Genomic DNA, 21,129 nt, shown 5'->3' with positions numbered 1-21,129 from the left:
GGGGGGAGGGGGTGTCTGCTAGGCTTCTCCCACTTAACATCTACCCTGAAATTCCTCCCTCTGCCTCCCAACCACCCTTCCCAGTTGAAGTCTTCCTCACAGCAAGCTTAAAACCTTGGTGGCATCCTTTTTTATTTTGCACTGAGGAAGATTTGCCCTAAGCTGACATCCATTATCAATGTTTTTTCCTTGAGGAGGATTAGTCCTGTGCTAACATCTGTGCCACTCTTCCTCTCTTTTATATGTAGGATGCTGCCACAGCATGGCGATGAGTGGTGTAGGTCCACTGCACAGATCTGAACCCACCAACCCTGGCCGCCAAAGCAGAGCACACGGAACCTAACCACTACACCACCAGGCTGGCCCTGGTGTCATCCTTGACTTTTCTGTTTCTCTCACACTTCAAATCCAATCCATCAGGAAATGCTTTCAGCTCTACTCTCAAAATAAGTCCAAAATTCAACTACTTCCCAGCTCCACTGTTATTACCACCCAGGGCTAATCTACCATCATGTCTTTACTTTGATTACCCTTGTTTCTGCTTTTGCCCTTCTCAACACAGCAGAAACAAGACACAGAGAGAATAAATGTTTAAGAGTAAACATTACGGCAGCTCCTATCACTCCTTTGCTCCAAACCCTGGAATGGTCCCCATCTCAATCAATAAAAGCCAAAGTGCATAGAATGGCCCAGAAGGACAATACAGAATCTGTCATTCTCTGGCCTTAGCTCCTGCTTCACTCACTCAGTTCCTGCCACAATGGCCTCCTTAGTATTCCTGGAGTAGATTCCTAGACGGGCATGCTTCCATCTCAGGGCCTTTGTGTTACCTGTCCTCTCAGCCTGGAATTCCTCCCCACCCCCCACCCTACCCCACCGAGGTATCCACATGGCTTGCTCCCTCACTTCCTTCAGACACTGGTCAGATGTCACCACGTTCCTCAGGCCTACCCTGACCACTCTATTTAAAGTAAAAAATGCATTCTCCATACCAGTGGAGCTGGCTTTATTTTTTTGTTGACAGAATTATCACTGTCTACCATATTAGGAAATGTACTTTTTATATCATGTTTATTATCTCACTCTCCTCACCAGAATGTAAGTTCTCTGCGGGCAGGGATTTTTATCTGCTCTCTCCCGTGATAGATCCCCATTGCTCCTGGCATGTAGTTGGTGCTCAAGAATGAATGATGCCTTTGACCCAAAGCACTACAGTTGCAAACATTTCCTTGCCCAGAACAACGTCAGCAATACTCTAGACTAGACAGACGTCTTAAAGACAGTTGTTCTCCCTCAGATGGTCTGAGGAGTATGTCCACCAACACAACACACCTAGAATGATCGTCATTAAGGTGATGATATTCATGTCTAAGAAAATACAGCTAACATTTATTGAGAGCAACAGTTACTTTAGGTACCAGGCACTCTTCCAGATATATTACAGAATTAATTAGTTTAGTCCTTATAACAACTCTGTGTGGTAGGTACTGTTACCACCCCCATTTTATAAGTGAAAAGAGTAAGGCACAGAGAAGTGAATGGTCACTCAGCTAATAGGTTGGTAGAGGCAGAATTTGAACACAGGCAGCTGGATTCTAGAGTTCATGCTCTTCAATGCTTCTCTCCACCTCTTCTCTAAGCAGGAATGATGTCAGGGAAAATTTCTGTATAATGTATAATTCCTAATCACCAGGAAAAATTGATCCTCATTGGCCTCCTCTCACAGCCTTGATATCTGTTGACATCTCTGTCTCTTTCACTGTAGTCAAGCTCCTTGAAGGCTAAGGATCATTTGATTCATATTTGTGGGAGCTATACTCCAAGACTTGATAAATGGAAAGGGCTCAAAGAGCATTCATTTAATGTGACTTTTTTAAGTGACTAAACCCAGCAAAGCGTTTCAGCGTTGATGAGTTAGTATGGTTTTCAACAGCTTTCATAATGCCATAGCCACCTGGAGACAGGAGAGTGACAAGGTGCAAGGGTTACATTAAATGTGAAATGCAGACCCCAACATCTTAACATGTGTAGCAGGCACTCAAAATTTAACACTTATTATTATTGTAATAGTTATTTTTACCAGACTTTATTTTAGTTATGACATTTTAAAAAATAGAAAGAAGAAAAGAAATGAGCTCTTTCCTTCTATTTTTTCCATTTCCTGGGTTCTTTAAAACAAAGTCCCCTATTGAATCACAGACCCAAGCCCCACCTCCCTCTCTCTGCCATCCCCTACTAGGGAGGTTGTCTTGTGAACTACACAGCAGAACGTCCTTCCTTGTTCCCTTCTCCAGGATCTGTAGTGGTCGCAGTACCTGAGCTTACTTTTCTATATCCTTCTCCCTCCCAGGTGGGGGAGGTGAAGTGTTACACAGTGATACGGATTATTTGTGGATTACTTCCTTTGGAATTAATTTTGCTATTGTACCCTTTCATTAACAAAGACTGGTTGATCTTGACTAACTCTTATGTTTGGAATCTGTACATCTCTTCTTCTCTCTGCAGTGATAGCCTAACAAATCTTTGAAGCTATTAACTTGGTCCATTCAGTCCAACTCATGGAACAACTGTTTGTACTGAAGTTCTCTTTAATATTATACCTGTGTAAAGAATTGAGAAGTTATTATTTGCAGAGTGCAGTGGAAAGATCATTGATTTTGGAGTCAGGCAGACCTAGGTTGAAACCCTGACTCAGCCTCTTTATGAGCCGAGTAATTTGAGTGCATCATTTACCTTCACTGAGAAACAAAATGCTATTCTGGAAAGTGGGACTGATAACACCCAGCTCACATTTTTATGAATTAATGTGATAATGTAGGCACCGTTCTTTGCACTGGGGATAGATAGCACAGGGAGCACTCAAAAGTGTAGTTTCTTTTCTTTTCTTTTTTTTTAATAAAAATTGTATATATTTAAGATGTGCAACTGGATGATTTGATGAACATACACATAGTGAAATGATTACTACAGTCAAGCCAATTCACATATCTTCTCACGTAGTCACCTTTTGTGTATGTGTGACCTACTCTCTTATCAAATTTCCAGTATTCAATACAGTATTATTTACCATAGCCATCATGCTGTCACATTCGATCTCTGCACTTATTTATCCTTTAACTGTACTTTTGTACCCTTTGACCAACATCTCCCCATTTCCCAACCTCCTTGCCCCCGGTAAGCATCTTTCTACTCTCGGCTTTTTTGTAATTAACTTTTTTTAGATTCCACATATAAGTGAGATCATACAGTTTTTTACTTTCTGTACGTGGCTTATTTCACTTAGCGTAATGTCCTCATCAAAAGAGTAGCTTCCAGGGGACTGCCCAGCGGCATAGTGGTTAAGTTCGTGCGCTCCACTTTGACAGCCCAGGGTTCGCCAGCCTGGATCCCAGGCGTGGACCTACATACTACTTGTCAAGCCATGCCGTGGTAGGTGTCCCACATATAAAATAGAGGAAGATGGGCACAGATGTTAGCTCAGGGCCAATCTTCCTCCAAAAAAAAAAAAAAAGAGTAGCTTCCAACCATTCTTGCTTTCTCCTGTGGAACTCTTATCAATGACATCAACCATTCTTTTGTACTGCCCTATCCAAGTTGAGTTCCTCGTCATGAACTCCTTTTAGAATTTAGCTACTAGGATAAATTTTCTCTCTCTTAAAACTCAACATACTTTCACTTCTTAGAAAAGGTACCTTCATCTATTTTCACACTGGATTTGTAGTTGTTATTAAGGAAAACTAAATAACCCAATACTTCCCTTTGTATCCTGGTTACCGGAAGCTCGAAGTGAAATGTACTATTAAGTTATTGTGCTATGGAAATAAAGATTTTGCTTCCTACTCCTTCTTTTCTTTTTAGGTCTTTGATGTATTTTTATTCCAATAACCTTACTGGATATTTGGATTTTACTCTACGTTCTCAAATATATATTTAAATATATGGAGTATACATAACACATTAGCTCTTCAAATTAAACCAGAAAAACAACCAAAATTAAAGTGGAGATTTATCTCCATCTACTGCTTTATGGTAAAACTATTAAAAGGTTGGTTCTCTAATTATGAGAATAATCTGAATACACTTGGAACAGCTGATTAATTTCTGCATCAAAATGTTCTCTTTCTGCCTTGCCTCCAGTCTTTTCTGTGAGTTTGTACTGGAATCAGGCAGGAAAAGGATGCTCTGTGTGTGTGTGTGTGTGTGTGTCTGTGTGTGTGTGTGTCCCCTTTAGATTAACCTTTCCCAGCTGGGTTTATCTGGCCCACTTTTCTAATCACTTGAAGACCCTGAACTGGTCTACTTTTCCTGCATGGCAGACTTAAAACAAGTTTTCTTTGTAGTTTATCTGCTCATCACAGAAAAAAACAATACTCTATCAAAAATATTGCAGTGAACTCAGCTTCTATTCTCTGTTGCTCCTCTTCATTTTTCCTTTCATCTGACTTTCACCTTCCTCCCAGTTATTTCAAATATTATTTCAAATTCCCTCAGAATAGAATACAAATTTCTTTGGAGCCACTTTGGAGAGGGATACGTGTCCTAACTGATGTGTCAGATATATACAGACCTCACTGCACTCGAGACTTCTGACAACTCAGAGCAGGGGCCAGGATTGAGAACATGAGGAATGTTAAACACAGAGGCAAGTGTTCTAAGCATCTACTCTATTCCACACAATGTGCCTAGATGAGTGGAAGATGGCGATAAAATAGACGTTTGTTATGTCTCTCTATATAAGGAGTTTACTGCCAGCATAAAACTGGAATGTGAGAATGTAATATAAAACACACTGTGAAAAAGTGATCAAATGAGTTCAGAGAAAGGGGTATCTCTGCCCAATGAGTCTATCAGGGAAGACAACATATGTGACCTTCATATCGGAAAAAAGAGCCTTCTAGGCAGGGGCGATAGTGTGAACAAAGCAGGAGGGCAGTAAAGCCAAGGTGAGTGAGAGAAGTGGGAACGAATGCAGCCTGCCTGAGCCCACAGTACGTGGAGGGAGTGGGGGAAATGAGACAGAGGGAGTTGGGGCCAGATTGCGGGGGAGGGGAGAATGGGGTTTTGAATTTTAGATTTCATATCTAATACCATTTTAATTATGTCATTTCCTTGCTCTAAACTTGCACTGGCTTCTCCTTGCCTGACAAATACAGGAAGAGACAGCGGCTGTGTAGGAAGTAGAAACTGACTATATAGAGCTAGGATGAAAGAGAAGATGAGCTCCAGCCACAGAATTTAAAGACCCCCATAAAGTGGTACCGGTTCTGCTTCCTAATATCTTAAACAAAGCTATCAGCCCAAGTCAAGGCTGTTCTGCTGAATATTCATTAAGGGCCCAGTTAAGATCCTGAATCCGTCTGCCCACTCCTGGCTGCCATCCTTTTTTTTCATGTTATGATGAGTCCATAGTCATAGATCCTAAGATTCTTACAGAAATAAGTATGAAACAGGTTCCTTTTGGCTGTTGGGTCAAGTGTTGAATTGGAAATTCGGTGACTTAGTATTCCAGTGAACCAGTTGTGTCACTAGTGGCTTGGGGCTACTTGCTTGGCCTTATGGGGATAATTGCATTGTTTCTCTTAAGGGAGTTGTTAAGAGAGCTAATAAAAACATTATTATATAGCACCCAGCTGTGACTACAGAGTTAGTGTCAGTGCTCAAAAGTTCTAAGTGGTTGTTTGAAGCATTTATTTCTGAGATACAGACAATGATATTCATGACTAGGACGGTTCTTTTAGACTCATTTGAATTTCTGACTGTTCTCAAGAACCAGGAGTTTCTATGCGTTACAAATATGCCTAAAGAAGATGATTGAAATTCATTGATTGTGTTTCTCAAATGGGAACAAAATGAAATTCTATTTAAACGTCCTTCTCTTATTGCTCATTTCAAGAGCTTGATTCTCAAGGTATTAGTATTCTATTTATAAGATTGACATAAGAATCTCCAGAGCTTTAACATGAACACCTTTAATAATGATATTAAAGTTAGCTTTATAAAAAGTTTATCAACCCAACAATGCAAGAGGAAAGTTACAGATATTGGCATGGATTTGCTGTCAAGAAGGCAAATACGGGTATGTTTAAAGGGTGCATTTCCTCCCCATCCCACGCTTGCTGGCAGAGTTGTCTGTGGCTCTCCCTCTGGTTCCTCTCCAAAAAACCCAGATAAGGTCTGAGGACCCCCAACAGCTGGAGTTGGGGTGGGGGGAAATCAGTCAAGTAGTTTTCAATCTTCTAGTCTGTGAGCATTGATAGGCAATGAAATCAAGACAAGCCCTGATGTGGTTTGTTGTTTTCCTGTTGCACAAGCTGGTTTTGCCTCTCATCCTTTCTGGTTCCAGAAGTTAATCAAAGTGACTATCCAGGTGGAAAATTCCTTACACAGGCAATTTTGAAGGATCCATATGGGTGGAGAGCAACATTACCCCAATGAATAATTCATTGGTAATTAGTCTTCGAAAGAAAGTTTTCTCTCATGGGCTATTAGCATTTTGTGTTAAATTCCCTGTGACTTTGCAAATAGTTGAATGCTTTGATCCTACTGGAAATATCAATCTCTTATTTTCCATTCCAACTGCTGCCATCTTTAGTACCAGAGGAAAAAAAAAAAGAGGGTTGAGGGGTGCACATGGAGGAAGATGATGATTCCATACTGTACACCTTTAGAGGGCTCAGTAGACATGTCCAAATCATTATCTCTTTCCCTATGTGTACCTGTCAACCCTCCTTTTTTGTTATAGTCTGTAATTAAATAAAAGTCATCCCCTATATTCAGTTGTCCAACCCCCCAATTTGGAAAATTTCTTCAGTCTCTCATACTTTCTTAAACCTATTATCAATCTATTGCCAACCATACCATTTTTACCTCTTACATATCTGTCAATAGTACTCTTCTCTCCATCCTCTTTGCCTTCAGTTGTCAGGTATTCTTAACTCACTCCGAGAGAGAACCAGGAATAGGCCCAGGGGTCGGGGGAGATGAAGTTGCCTTGGGCCCAGGGCTGGAGGGACGTAGGGTGTGTGGCAGGCAAGGCTCACCCACAGCAATGGAAGATGGAAGAGCCTGGAGGGGAAGCTAAGATCCACACTTTGGAGAGAGAGTCAGGAAGTATCAAATCCGAGTGCTGTGTACTTGGCCAGAGGAAGGGATGGGGTTTAGGGCAGTTCCTGGATGATTGCTCAGTATTCGAAGCTTGCACTTAATGCAGGGAGGTGATGGCTGGTTGAGACAGGAGTAGGCAGACATTGGAATTATAAGCTTGTGAATCAAGCCTCCGTGCTCAATAGCACTAATTAAAATGTATAATTATTTTGTCTTTTTTTCCTTATCGTCCCACTAAATTCTAAGCTTTGTGAGGTTGAGATCCTTCTCTGTTGTTCACCATTATATCCCCAGTGTCGTCCACAGTACTTCATGCCTGACAGACACTATGAAATATTTGCTGAATGATTACATGTATTGGTCTTGAATACTGAGAATCTAATCTCATCATTGCAATGCTTAAGAATTCTTCAGTGACTCCTCCAGGACTTCAGGACAAAGTAAATCCAGAATCCTCAGTTTAGCATTAAACAAATAAACTCCAGGTTATTTTCCCACTTAGTAGCTTACCATTTCGTCCCTCTTCTCCCTGCAAGGAGTGGAATTTCAATCCTGATAAACTACTTGCAGTCATTCCCATGTGTCATGTTCATTCACCTCTTCCCTCAAAATCAGCAACAGTCAATTCAGGAATCACACTCTCCAGAAAACTTTTCCCAGCTCTGTTCCCAGTCTTGGTCAGGTGCCAAAGGACTTCATATTATTGGATAGCAAATTTTCTGTTTTATTTTCCGTGTCTGGTCTAGACATAAAATCCCTAAGGTAAGAGGGCTATGATGGTTAATTTTGTGTCAACTTAGCTAGGCTGTGGTTCCCAGTTGTTTGGTCAAACACCAGTGTAGATGTTGCTGAGAAGGTATTTTCTTAGATATGTTAAACATTTAAATCAGTGGACTTTGAGTAAAGCAAATTACTCTCCATAATGTGAGTGGGCCTCATCCAATAGTAGAGACCTTAAGAGCAAAGACTGAGGCTTCCCAAAGAAGGAATTCTCCTCGAGACTGCAACATAGAAACCCTGCTTGAATTTCCAGCCTGTTGTCCCTTGGAATCTGGATTCAAGAGTACAGCATCCACTGTTGCCTCAACTTCCAACCTGTGGGTCTGACCTACAGATTTCAGACTTGCCAGTCCCAAAAACCATGTGAGATAATTCTTTAAAATAAATGTATATGCAAAGAGACAGAGACAGAGAGAGAGGGGGAGAGAGAGAGAGAGAGAAAGAGAGATGGAGATTTATTATATATATACTTCCTATTGATTCTGTTTCTTTGGAGAATCTTGACTAATACAGGGGATTTCTATTTTAACTCCTGTGTCTAGAACTTAGAGCAATGAGTAAATGAAAAATTAAATCTAGTTTGACATCACCCTTCTGTAATAGAAGTGGACTTTGCAGTGAGGAGAGGATCAGCCGATCGCAGAGAAACACTGACGAGGTTAACTGACACCTGGTTCCCAGCATTTCCCTGAGCACCCATTTTCCTGCCTCTGGTTATTTATTCATCTGAGGTGCAATAAAAAATAAGGAGGAAAATATACACTTTATGAGTCCATTTATTCTGTTTTGAATGCCAGGGAACACATTACAAAGATTTACCCAGCACCACAAGCCCTGTGAATAGAATAGCTGGGTTAGAGTCTTGTCCCAAGATTGGCTGTTCTTCTAGAGAGACTCTTTTAGAGAGACTATAAACTTGATGCCTTTCTCTATGTGGCCCATCCTACCTCTTTTTGTGTAGGCTTTGATTTTTGAATAACTGATGAATCACTAGAAAAGACCTCTCCACGCCAGCTGTTTTGGCCTGCCTGTCACCTAGTGTCTGGTCTAAACAAAACCTGAACATGTCTTTAATGTAAGTAAGCACATGACCAAAGCTCCAGGCAAGGATTGCTGGACTCTTGGGTTTATGCTGGAAAACGCCAAGTCATTCCCAGTATGCGTGGTGGAGAGTAGGTACTCGGAAACCTTTACTGAAAATTTTTGCAAATGAAGTTCTTACCAAGAGAGTTCTCACCGAAATGTTGCACGTCACCAACTGCCTCCTCCTGGGGCTCCTCCCTCTGGGTATTATCCTCCTCCATCAGGATCTTCTGCTGAATCTCAGAGGAGAAACTGCGATGGTTCCCAGCCTGTAATCAGCAAGAAAAGAGATGTTCTATGATTGAGAAGTTGAAAGCTGAGGTGACCTCTGAAAACCAAAGATCAATAGAGCTAACATCTGGGCAACACTAACTGCTGTTGAGTTTGAAACACAGACATCCTTGATCATCCTGTAATCCCACTGTTAACTGTCCATTAGCATGATGAAACTTGAACATCAGCACCATCAATTACCATCAACAAAAGCACACTTTTGGATAAGAACATCTACAGATTTTTGAAAAACAGAGGCCAGCAAACAAGCAATGGGCAATACTTAGACGGAAAGAAAAATCAGTTTCTTGGCATAGTTGTTTCTGCTTGTGGTTTCTTGTTTCTTATTTTCTATTTTTCATGTCATGCTTATCATTTACCAGCCATCCTATTAGGCACTTTGCCTTTATTATTTCTTTCAATTTTTACAAAATCTCATATTATAGAAAAGGAAACCAATGTCCTCATTCTTAAGAGCTCCCCCTCCTGACGTTAAGTCAGGCCTCCCATGGCTCTCATATATCTGGTTTTCACTGCAGACTCGGGGTGCCCCAGGAGACATGCTGAATGCATCAGATAAGGGCTCCCATTTGTTGTGTACCTACTCTACCAAATATTTCTCATTTGATTTTCATAATGACTCTAAGACTAAGTATTATCATTCCCATTTTACAGATGAGAAGCCTGAGGCTCAGAAAGAATAAGAGACTTACCAAATTCACATACCAGTAACATATGTTACTGCGTAAGATAAAAACCCTCATCTCCTATCCAAATGCTGAAAAACTCACCAGTTTTGTTTAAATTGCTCTTGATATGTTTAGAAGGATGGATTTTAATGGTGGTAGAACTGGAGGCAGAAAGACCAATTAGAGGCCTATACAATATTTCAGGGGAGAGATGCTAAGAAGCTAAACTAGGGCATTTGTTTAAGATAACAAGGTTCAGACTGGTATGTGTATACATATATGTGTATATATATATATCATCATCAGGCCAAGATGATTTATTGGTACTGGGAGGTGGGTGTCGGGGAGAGACTGGTGTGATTTGGGTAGGTGGTGGATCACGATTCTAACAATGGAAATACGAGAAGTAGAGGAGATGTGGAGTGAGGAGGGGAATTCACTTTTGGACATATTGAGTTGGAATATATCTATAGAGCCTCCAAGTCAAGTGCAGGATAGAGATCAAAGCTGGAGTTGTATATTTGGAGGATGCAGATCATGAGAAATTTTGCTTTTCCTCAAAATGGGAGGGAGGAGCTAAGCTGGTTCATAAGCTGAGGGAAGATGGAGAGGAAAATAGTAAAGATCTAGGAGAGAAGAGGATTAAGTGATGGAGTAAGGGCCTGAGAGAGGAGAGAGAATGAGATCAAGAGCCCACTTGGAGGGTTGGCCTTGAATAGAAGAAGTGCTCCTCATTTCAAAAGAATGGATGGAAGAAAGGAGATGAGGATGGATGCCCATGTAGCTATGGGGCAGGAAGGGTAAAGAGTAGGGGATTTTTACATATTGAGGGCCTCACTTTTGTCAATGAAGTACAAGGCCAACTCTTCCATTGAAAGGTTACCAGCCTGAACAATTTGTAGTCTATAAATGCTGAAATGTAGACTTCCATAAGTCGCAATAAAAAGACACTTGAAAAACTTTCGTGCTACAAATAATACCGTCAAGAAAGTATCCAATAAGGGACTTGTATCTGTAATATAAAAAGGTATAGAATTTTATATAGGCTATAAAAACACAAAATGGCCACAGGGTCTAAATAGATGTTTCTCTGAAGATATACAAATGGCCAGTAAGCACATGAAAAGGTGCTGCACATCGTTAATCATTAGGGCAAAGCGCAGTGATACCGCAGTGTAATACCACCTCATACCTGCTGGGATGGCTATAATCAAAAAGACAGATAATAACAAGTGTGGGAAAGGACACTCAAAGTGTGCTGTGGGAATGTAAAACGCCACTTTAGAGAACAATTTGGCAGTTCCTCAAAAGGCTAAAAATAGAGCTTCCATAAGACCCAGCAATTCTACTCATAGGTATATACCCAAAAGAAATGAAAACATACATTCACGCATAACTTGAATACAAATGTTTATGTTATCATTATTCATAATAGCCAAAAAGTGGACACGACTCAGATACCCTTCAACAGGTGAATGCATAAATAAAATGTGGTATCTCTGTACAATGTAATGTTATTTGGCCATAAAAAGGAATGAAGTACTGACACATGCTCCAACGTAGAGGAACCTTGAAAACATTATGCTAAATGAAAGAAGTCAGTCACAAAACATCACATATTATATGACTCTATTTACATGAAATCTCCAGAATCAGCACATCTATAGAGACAGAAAGTAGATTGGCGATTGCCTCGAGCTAGTTCTAGAGGAATGGTGGAGGAGAGACAAGTGACTGCTAATGGGTATAGGGTTCCTTTTTGGGGTTGATGAAAATGCTCTAAAATTAGATTGTGGACAACTCTGAATGTATTAAAAACCATTGAATTCTATACTTTAAATGAATGAATTGTATAGTATGGGAATTATATCACAGGTACTTTATAAAAAGAAACTTGAGTTCTGAGGAAAGGAGTACTGACAGAGGCAAGAACTGAAGAATACTGCTGAGGACCAGATAATAACAATAATAGCCAGTATCCTTGAGGAGTCTCATGTCCAGCATTGTGCTAAGTGTTTACATACATTGTTTCCTTTAATCTTTACCACAAACCCATATATATGAGGTAATTTTTCCTCTTTTTACAGGTGATACAATTAAAGCTCAGAAAACATAAGGAGCTTGTCCAAGACCAACAGCAAGAAAGAGACAAAATGTAGACCTACTCTGTGTCAGTCCGGAACCTGTTTCTCAATACCTGCTTTTTTATTTAGCTCCAACTTTCTGGGCACGGCAGAAATACCAACGTCTTTAAGCCAATCTCTTTTCCCCCCGGCACTCCCACAACATTCTGTGTCTAACAGTCTCAGAGTGGTAGATGGAGCTTTCGTTTCTGTGGTCTTAATAAAGAGCTGTAGCATACATGCATCCATCATAAAAAGTTGGAGAACAAATGCTTGAGTAAGTGAACCCGCTCCTTACCTCCTCCATGCTCAGGAGTCCTAGAAGCACGACCACTGACTATACAGAGTGATTTCCTGATGTTCAGAACACTGACTAAGAGGTGAAGTAGCCAAGAGCCCAACCCAGAGAGAGTGCATCTACTCCATTCTCCTCTGTTTGAAGAGATTATGGGCGAGAAGAAAAGAACAAACGCTGATCTCAGCTCTTCGATAAAGAGAAATGCTATACCCACCCTGCTATCCAGACGGTTCACTCAGGTTTTGAGATCTTGATGTTACCTTCCAGCTTTCCTCACCTCTTAACTGCAGACATTCCTAAATGAGCTCCTGGCAGGTAGTAGAGGGTCAAGAAATTGGATCTTTCCTTCCCAGTCCCTCCTCTTGCCCCCACTTGGCACTCCTTAAGAGCTCACTGTTTACATTTAAACCGCTCTCCTACAAGGGAGTAACTGTAAAAGACGAGACAAAATACAAACCTGGTTCACTAAACTGGTCTGTTCAATCTCCTCTGTGCTCAGTAATCATAGCAAAATGCTGGGGACCATTTAAACTGAGACACCAAGTGCCTCCTGAGGAAACTATGGTATCTGTTCACATATATCCTAACACTACTTTTTTAATATGAGAAGCTGCAAAAGAAATGTGCTTCTTTATAATACAATGTCCTAATGTTTGTGTGGGCTTACATTGTGGCAGACATCGTACTGAAGTCTTTGCAGACTTCTTATCATTTAATCCTCGTACAACCTATTGTGGTAGGTTCTCCTACCTGACAGACGAGAATACAGGAGGTAGAAGAGGGGAATAACTTCTCCAAGGTCACCCAGCCAGTAAGGGGAGGGAGCCAGCAACCTTCCCAAGGTCTAAGTGACTCTGAAGTCGAGTCTCTCCATGTCTCCACTACACGGCCTCCCACGTCCTTTCTGTTATTACTATGTCCCCTTTCATGGTGGGTGTTCTCCTAAAAAGTGTGGAGGAACATGATTCTAATGTGTAAATAAATATCTTTACAAGCAATCATCCAATAGAAATGCAAAAATACTAGGTCAAATATTAGAAAACAGAACCCAACCCCATGTTAAGAAAACAGATCATGACCAAGTGAGATTTATTTCTGGAATGCAAGGATGATTATTAGAAAATCGGTTAATATGAAGACCATATTAGTAGATGTAAAAGTAATAATCATATGATTATTCCCCAGATGCCAAAAAAAAAAGCTTTTGACAAAAGCTTCTAAAAAAGACACTCAAGGTAACAGGAATGGATGCATATTTCCTAAAGCCAGCATTGTGCTTAATGGGGAAACACTAGATGCATTTCTACTAAGGTTAGGAAAGAGTCAGGAATGCTCATTCTCTGCTACTGTTGAACATTGTTCTAGAGGGATCAGCCAGTACCATTTAAAATGACAAAACAGTTAAGAGGCGTAGGAATTGGAAAAGAAGAAGTAAAACTATTTTCAGGTGATCTGATAGTTTACTTAGGGAACCTGAGAAAATCAACAATACACTAACACAAACAATAAGATAAATGTATTCTTTTTTCAGTGCTAAAGATAATGCTAACTAAAAAATAATTTCAAACTTCAGAAAAACTGCAAGGATAGCACAAAGCACATTTTTTCTGGAAACATTTGGGAGTAAGTTTTCAACATGGGGCCCATCACTCCTGAATAGTTTAGCGTGTAACCCATCAAGCAAGGACATTCTCCAGATAACCGCAAGATAAGGATCAAAATCAGGAAATTAGCACTGATGCTTACTGATGTTGAACTCACAAACTCCACTCAAGTTTAACCAATTGTCCCAGTAATCTCCTTTATAGGATCTGATCTAGGATCATGTGTTGCATTCAGTTGTCACTCTCTTTAGTCTTTTTTCAGTCTGGAAGAGCGCAGCCTGGGTGGCCTCTCCTAGACTAATTTACCCTCCCTCCAGCCCTCTCTGCGCCAGGGGGAGGGAAAAGGCAGAGATTGACTGGCAACCCAAACCAGTCCTGCCAGACATATAAAAGGAATAATTGCTCCAGTGTGTAGAGAGAAGCCTGGAAGTGATGTCATGCTTTTATCTTTTATTTTTACCATCAAAATTTTAAAGCAGACTGTAAAAATAGAAAAATGTTAAACTGTTACTCTTTGATGAATTCCTCCTAGATAGAATGTTCACAAGAAAAATTTGCCTCCTTCCCAAAATGGTTCTAAGACAATCTCTCTTCGGTTAGATTTAATGGTATATCTCTTAGATCAGCATATTCTCAGGTCTGGTTGGTCTCCAAGTAAATCTCAGTTAAGGAGCCTGTTCTTAGATTAAATTTTAAACAGGCACACAGAGAACATAACCATCCCCATCGGTTTAGATACACATTCTACCTAGAATTACCTAAGTTAAAAAAATTCTAATCTAACTCTGCCTCAAAATTCTGTTGGGAATTCTTGGAAATCTGTCAGATTGCCACTAACTCCATGGGGCGATAGTTTGAATTTCTTTAGATATAAAGCCTACAACTACTTTTCCCTAATTATATTTTTTGTGGTAATCAAATTATTAGCTTTCATCGACAGTGACTGAAGGTTTCTGAAAGCATGATAGGTACTTAGGTAGCCGACAGGCTGGGCTTGTTTGATGAATCTTTGTCTTCATTATGTTTTCTGGATAACCTACCCGGATACGTTATTGGATAGTCCTTATTCCTTTAGCCCAGATAGCTTCCTTGAGCCAGTGTAAATACAGTCATGTGCTGCATAATGACGTTTTGGTCAACAACAGAAGTGTATACAATGGCGGTCCCATAAGATCAGTACTATGTCGTCTCAGTGTATAGTAGGCTATACCATCTAGGTTTGGGTAAGTACATTCTATGATGTTCACATGTTGACAAAATTACCTAATGACGAATTTCTCAGAACATATCGCTGTCATTAAGCAACACATGACTGTAATCATATTGAGAGTTCCGTTGTTGTTTTTCTTTTCTTTTTTACAGAAACTTCCAGATTTCCTTAGTGCTTGGGGTCCATGCTTCTTGAAGTTGACTCAATGGAAGCGTTTATGAATATTGACATGCCATTTGCTAGTCATCTCCTTGGTGGTAGAATACCACTCCCCTCCCCCCCTTTTTTGGCTACCTTTCTTTGCAGGAGCCATTTTTCTTAGAACAGTTTGGAGAGAAACAGAGATTATGGGAGGGCTCAATTGCTCTTTCCTGTTGCCTGGAGGCAAGGTAACACCAGGGAGCTTTTTAAAACTATAGGTTCCTTAACCCTACTCCAGACTTTCTAAGCAGAATCTGTGGAAGTGGATCCAGTAACACACATTTTTAAGAAGTTTTCCAAGAGATTCTTTCTTGACTAGCATTGAGAAGTTGTGTTCTACACATTGGTTTAGCAGAAAGATCCCTAAAAGTTTAAAAGTGTTTGGGAAATGATGCTCTCTCTATCTCCTTCTTAGCAAGCTGTGGCTCATATTAGCATAAGCATTTAAGGAAATGTCTGTCTAATTTTGTTGAATCCAGCATTTCCCAAATTTATTTGAGTATAGAACATACTTTTTTTTGACACAGCACATATTACCATGGCACACCTAAAAGCGCAGACTTTGTAGAAGTATTGGTGTAGAAAATATGACTCACCATGACACCCTGTCTTTATTAACAGAGTCAGCAACTCTTTCATGTTGGCTACTCAGTAATGAATGCCCCCGCAGCTATTCATCAGGACTGTTAGACAAGATTTCATAAGGCCTTCACGTCCAATATTATCCTCTGGCTTTTCCTCTGCCCATTCCTAAACTTTAGATATTAAAAAAACTGACAGTAGTTATGGTAATTAGCATGCACTGATTGGTTACTATGTGCCAGGCTCTAAGTACTTTGCAGGTATTATGCCATTTAATCTGCAACCCCACGAGCAGTTTTTATTATTATAACAATGTTATAACAGGATACTGAGGAACAGAGAGATTAAACAGATAAACCTAAGAAAACACACAGTAAGTGGTGAAGCAGGTATATTGGACATTAAATCCCGGTGTTCAGACTCAGAGCCTGTAGGATTAACCACTCACTGTTTTGTTTGAGCTTTAGTCCTTGATCTTCCTCTCCAAGCTCCTCCTTGGCAGTTCCATCCAGCCAAAGCTTCACCTTGTCCATGGCTTCCTAAGCCACTTCCCTAACTCCTGCTCTCTCTTCTGAGCCACAGACACACCTCACTAACTGCTTGTTAGACGTCTCAGTGAAGAGCTATCACTGGAACCTTAGACTCAAGGTATTTCTAATAGAATCTATCTTTCCCCCTCCAGAATTCCCCCTCCTTTTCTTCCCTCTTTCCAGGCATTCGTGTATTTCTTCACAGGACATACAGGAGCACCTACCGTGCGTTTAGTACTGTGCTCTGTTGAGGATATATATAAAAGTGAATGGGACTTGGGTTCTTACTCCCAGTTTCTACGGCCCCAGAACTTCAGGGAATACACGCTTCATTGTGCCTTCCTCCATTTCTCCATTGTGTCCTTCCAGATTGATCCCCAGCAGGTTTTTAATTCTCTAAATTGTTCTTAAATTATACTGAGTTGAAAAGGCATTTGATTGTCCTGGATTATCTCCCTATGACAGCTCACTGGCACATCTATAGGTGGCAGATTGTATTCTAAGGATGGCCACACCATCTCACTTCTTCTTTTTCAGATGGACATTGACAGCCCTCCCTCATGAGCTGGGGTCTACATGTCTTCCCCTTGCTTCTGGGTGGGCCTGTATCTGCAGTGGAAAGGATACTTTCAAAGGCTAAGTCCTAACAGGCAAATCAGCGTCTGCCTGGCCCTTCGAGGATGCTTTTGCTTGGAACCCAGGTGAAGCCCCCACTGAGGACCCAGTTGACAGTCAGCACCAACTTCCAGACTAGTGAGTGAGCAAGATTTCAGATGATTCCCAGTTCTGGCCTTTAAGCCACCCTAGCTGATGATGAGGGGAGCAGAGACAAGATGTCCCCTCTGAGCCTTACCTAAACTACATACTTGTGAGGAACATAAATGTTGTCATTGTTCTAAGTGATTAAGTTTTGGAGTGGCTTCTTAAGTAGCAGTGGATAACCGGAACAGGTGCCTGCATTTGTTTCAACCATCTATTGATGGGGCAAGGTCACATAGCACAAAGCGTGCTGCCAGGGAGGCAGGCACCATGATTAAATGTCAATTATGTGCCATTCTTTTAAAATTTCTAATCCTCTATAACACATAATAAAGTGTTTTGCATGGATGTTGAATAAATATTTATTGAGTTGAATTTAAGTATGGTGTGATAGTAAGAACATGCATTTTGCTGTCAGATATACTAAATTTCAAACCACAACTCTAGATGTGACAGCTTTGTGGTAGAGAGTAAATTGCCTCCCCTATCTATTACTTTCCCCTCTTCTGAAATGGATGTGAGGATTAAAATATTTTTAAGACATGTGAAAGTGGTTCACAGTAGATCTCTCCCCCTCCTCACTCTTTCTCTAATTTTTAAATAGGAGAAATAAGGATAAAATGAGAAAGATTGAAGCCTGATTGTGAAGGCTCTCAAATGCACGAGTAAGGTTCATTTTTTAGTCACTGGGGACTCACGGAAGATTACGGAGATGTGACAAGCATAAGGCAGTTTTTGAGAAGAGTGATATGGCTGTAATGGGTGGAATAAGAGACAAGATATACAAAAGCCAGTTAGGAAACCGAAGTCAGTGTCTAAGCATGTGAAGCTCTAAGGGTATCTGAAAAGTGTAGTCGAGAGATGCCAGGTCGAGATTAAACAGCAGGTTGATATTCCAAAGGGTTTGCATAGACTTTGAGTTGGAGTCTGCAAAGGAGAAGGTCGGTATAAAGGAAAAGGGAAATATAAAATTGATCCCAATGATTTGACAGCATTTATTAAAAACTGCTCACAGGGGATACTCTATGATCCAGGAATCTCATTTCTAAAAATTTGCCTTGGAAAGAAATGATAGCAAAAATCATACCTGCAAAGATATTTACTGCAGCCTGTTTGTGAGGCACAGTATTAAAAAACCAGAATAACTATAAGTAAGGTAATGGTTAAAGAAACTATGGTATGTCTCTACAATGGAATCATACAAAAATGAGGTTAATCTAAATAAACTGACCTGAATAGGTTTTAAGTGAAAAAAGCATGTTGTAAACCAACATATACAACCTCATCTGATTTTTGCTAAAAGCAGAAAAAAAGCCCAAGTGTAAGAAAGGAAAGACACTAAAGTTTATGCCGTTTCCCTCTGGGGACTGGGAATGGACAGGGGTGAGGCTGGGGGTGGGGGGGGTCTTAAAATATTTACTTTGAATAATTTGTATAATTTTACCTGTCATTCTTTTTTTTTTCTTTAGTAAAAATATTTTAAGTTCACAAATTTTGTACCATTGCAAGCAAGCTGTATGCATTATAGAACCAGTAAAGTCTGAAAAGATTGTTGGATTTGGGGAAATAAGATGATTTGATGTGGATGAATGTGTATTTAGTGGAAAGGGTTGAAGTGCGGTTGGAGTTGTTGGCAGCGGTTGAAGGTGTGCCTGGGCCGGCGTTGGAGGTTCTGGTTCTGGTGGGGCTCAGACAAGAGAGGGGGCCCATCTGGTAGAGTTTGCAGGTAAGCCTGCAGAGTCAAAGGGAAGACTCCTGAGCCACGTGGTGGGGAGCAGCAGCAGATATTTTCTACTTCTGTCTGGTCCCAGGATTGCGGGAATAATTCTCTCTGACACAGCTTGTTGACCCTAAAGGGTAGCTGCCATCAATGAGATTCCCTAGTAAATAACCCTGGGCCTTCCAACCTAATATGCATGTTGGTAGGTAGGACAGGATCCTACTGGTGAAACTAGTCTTCACGAATTTACTTAGCCCCACCTTGAACTTATCTATATTTTTAACCTGGGATATATGTACATCTACATCCATATCTGTATTCATGTCATCTGTATATCTGTCTGTATAGGTGGATAGATGGATATAGATAGATATCCCTACCTGCATATTCTCATATGAAACAATAAGTATTTATTCATATTTAGCCTTGAACAATATTGGGCATGGGACATATTAACTATAGGGTAAACATACTGTAAAGACGGACCCCACGTGGGGCATTACATTGGTGTGTTGTAGAGCCAGGGTTTCATTACAGGATTACTCATTGCTTCCCCAGATGGATTTATTTATTTTTATTTTTATTTTTTTCTTCTTCTCCCCAAAGCCCCCCAGTATGTAGTTGTATATTCTAGTTGTGAGTGCCTCTGGTTGTGCTCCAGATGGATTTAAATTGATGGCTCTAAGAAAATTTTTGCAAAAAGGCCCCTTCTAGCTTATTGACCCTAGAAATGTGCTCATCACTGCTCCTGAGAGGCTCCCTTTTCCTTTCATGGCTTCAAATGCTTTGGGCAAAAGAAACACTGTGCATTTTACTCAGTGAATACTATTTCCAAAGCCCAATAATATATTTTTTTTTAGTACATGAAAGCCTTTTAAAAATCTGTTTAATATTTAATACACATTGCATTGGATAAGTAGTAAAACATTTGAAATTAAAACAATGCACATGCAGAGCGAGTTGCAGAAGTGCTTACAATATTCGTGACTCTACTGTCTATAATTTCCTTTTATTTACCTTATCTCCTGTAGATTCTGAGCAGATACAGGGATAACAAAACACCACGTCATGATGCCTGTCTTTTCTTTTCCTTTTTTATTTTCAAATGTAGGGAAAAGGCGTGGAAGTATAGTTAGTTGTTAAGATCCCACAGCCCTTCATGCTGACAACAATATTCTCAGATCTGGGATGTGTCACCTTTTTTGCAATTTTCCTTATTCATAACATTTAGAAATAAAATATTTATACACACCCAAGAAGTTATATATATTCATTTTTTATCACTGCTACGAGTCCTTAAGCTATTTGCTAACACAATAGAAAAAGTGCTACATTTCAGGTAAAGAATCTTCAGTCGCTTTAACTTTGACCGTCTCTTTTTTTCCGAGCAGAAACTCTGGCCCCAGGTTCCTTGCTGTCCTCATACCATCTACGCTGCTGAGCTATTCCAAAGGGAAAATGGCAAGTGCTGTTAGAAATTACTTCTTGATCCTGCTATTTGTCTAATACAAGCATAGAAGCGGGAGGAAGGAGAGAAGCTGCTTTTCTGGTACTCAAGAATGATGCTGAGACCGTGGAGTCCTGTTCCAAATTTTAGTAGCTTTATGCACGTCACTTAGTGCAGCTGAGGGGAGCGAAATTACCAATTTCTCCATAATGGTTTGGCTAAAAAGTTGAAGTTGGGAGTAGACCCTGCATCTGAATCTCTTAGGAATTCAAACCGCATCTAATCCCTGTTTCTTTGGATAGTCCTGTCTGTTTTGTGATGAGAAGATATAAGGCAAAATGAAGTCAAAACAAAATAAGTTAAATATCTAGTGAAATCATGTGGGTAGTCTTCCAGAATCTAGTTAAGTAAAAGACAAATAGAACTCTTAAACATAAGATGTCAAGGTTTTTTTTTTTTTTTGCAAAAGAATAATGGCAGATCCAGGAAGCCAGGATAGGAGAGGAGTATGTATGATGCCTTCGTTCAGGGAGGTGAAACAAGCCATCCACTAGTGAGTTGTTTTCCAGTTGTGGTGATGGATTGGCATAATCTATCTGAACCCTTTCACCCAGTTCCCCCATTTACCAATTGCAGACCTTGTGAGATGGTGCAATATGGGCAATGAGAGTAGATAAATGGCTCCCTAGTGGTTTCCGTGACCTTTATCATTAGTATCTTGGCTCT

General features: G+C 40.2%; 1 protein-coding gene across 18 annotated transcripts in view; it reads right to left on the bottom strand.

Annotated features, from left to right (window-relative positions):
* Positions 1-21,129, bottom strand: part of PHLDB2 (pleckstrin homology like domain family B member 2) — a 223,587-nt gene that overhangs the window by 114,534 nt on the left and 87,924 nt on the right. For 16 of the 18 annotated variants that reach the window (XM_046658183.1, XM_046658175.1, XM_046658179.1 and 13 more), the window contains exon 2: positions 9,107-9,236. In XM_046658183.1, coding sequence (XP_046514139.1) covers positions 9,107-9,188 — 82 coding nt within the window. In that variant the 5' untranslated portion in view covers positions 9,189-9,236. Of the gene's footprint in view, positions 1-9,106; positions 9,237-21,129 lie in introns of those variants that run through there. The other 2 variants (XM_046658178.1, XM_046658187.1) reach the window with 2 other exon arrangements.

The sequence above is a fragment of the Equus quagga genome, chromosome 4 (genome assembly GCF_021613505.1).
Source record: "Equus quagga isolate Etosha38 chromosome 4, UCLA_HA_Equagga_1.0, whole genome shotgun sequence".
Lineage (NCBI taxonomy): Eukaryota > Metazoa > Chordata > Mammalia > Perissodactyla > Equidae > Equus > Equus quagga.
The sequence above is the reverse complement of the archived record's forward strand: the minus strand, read 5'-3'. Positions and strand labels throughout refer to the sequence as shown.